This window comes from Penaeus monodon, chromosome 32, assembly GCF_015228065.2.
Source record: "Penaeus monodon isolate SGIC_2016 chromosome 32, NSTDA_Pmon_1, whole genome shotgun sequence".
Lineage (NCBI taxonomy): Eukaryota > Metazoa > Arthropoda > Malacostraca > Decapoda > Penaeidae > Penaeus > Penaeus monodon.
In genome coordinates this window covers 15,753,842-15,754,619 of record NC_051417.1, presented here as the reverse complement: position 1 = coordinate 15,754,619, position 778 = coordinate 15,753,842, and the positions used below count along the sequence as shown (strand labels likewise).

At 40.9% G+C, this 778-nt stretch overlaps 1 protein-coding gene across 1 annotated transcript in view; it reads right to left on the bottom strand.

The window, feature by feature from the left end:
• LOC119593274 (glycine, alanine and asparagine-rich protein-like) overlaps window positions 1–382 on the bottom strand; it is a 7,796-nt gene extending 7,414 nt beyond the window's left edge. The window contains exons 1-3 of the mRNA XM_037942204.1: window positions 329–382; window positions 186–223; window positions 1–72 (exon numbers count right to left, since the gene is read on the bottom strand). The exon at window positions 1–72 is cut by the window's left edge and continues 615 nt beyond it. Coding sequence (XP_037798132.1) covers window positions 1–72; window positions 186–223; window positions 329–368 — 150 coding nt within the window. The 5' untranslated portion in view covers window positions 369–382. The remainder of the gene's footprint in view (window positions 73–185; window positions 224–328) is intronic.
• Window positions 383–778: the final 396 nt, after the last annotated feature.

Genomic DNA, 778 nt, shown 5'->3' with positions numbered 1-778 from the left:
AGAGTGACCTCCGCCACCCGAAGATCCTCCACCGTATCCGCTACCTGCGGAGCCCACGAAGCCGCGCTTCTCCTGAAGGAAGATAATGCACAAATTATAAATTACAAGTTTGCTCTTGTAGTGGAGGCTATAACATAGAGAGCGTTCCATTAGACTCCTTCAGAAAACAAAAACATGGAGCTTACCCTTGGAGGCTCCTCAGCGGTCTCGGCCATAGCCAAACCTATGGAAATAAAATATCCATATTTAGTAACCGCTCAAGAGTTAGAGTATCTTCCATCTTTCTTACATAAACACGAATTCAACATATTGCATTCTTCCCCCATACCGAAAGCGAGGCAGAGGACCCAAATGTTGTTGCTCTTCATGATGTTTCAGTTAGTCGAATTTTTGAATGGTGGTTTAAACGAGACTCGGCCTTTTATACATGGAAGCTCTAGAGTTGCCAGGTTATCTTTTGCTTCAATTACTCACCTTTAACTGTGGTACTGAAAGGAACGTCCGCATTTTCAGGATTTTCATTTTGACTGCTATCTGTATTGTTTTTGAATAACATGATGATGATGCCAATTAGGCAAGAAGGGTTTAGTGTGTTTGAGAAAATAATCTGGGACGAAGAGAGAGTGGCATCACGCTGGTACAATAGATGTGAAAGGAAAGAAATTTTGTTACACCGTGTCCTTTCGTGAATTTTATGGATCACCTAGGTATTTGTCCATAGAAGTATCTCCAATTCGGTTGGTGTTTATATATATACTATACATTTAAACTTGTAGTC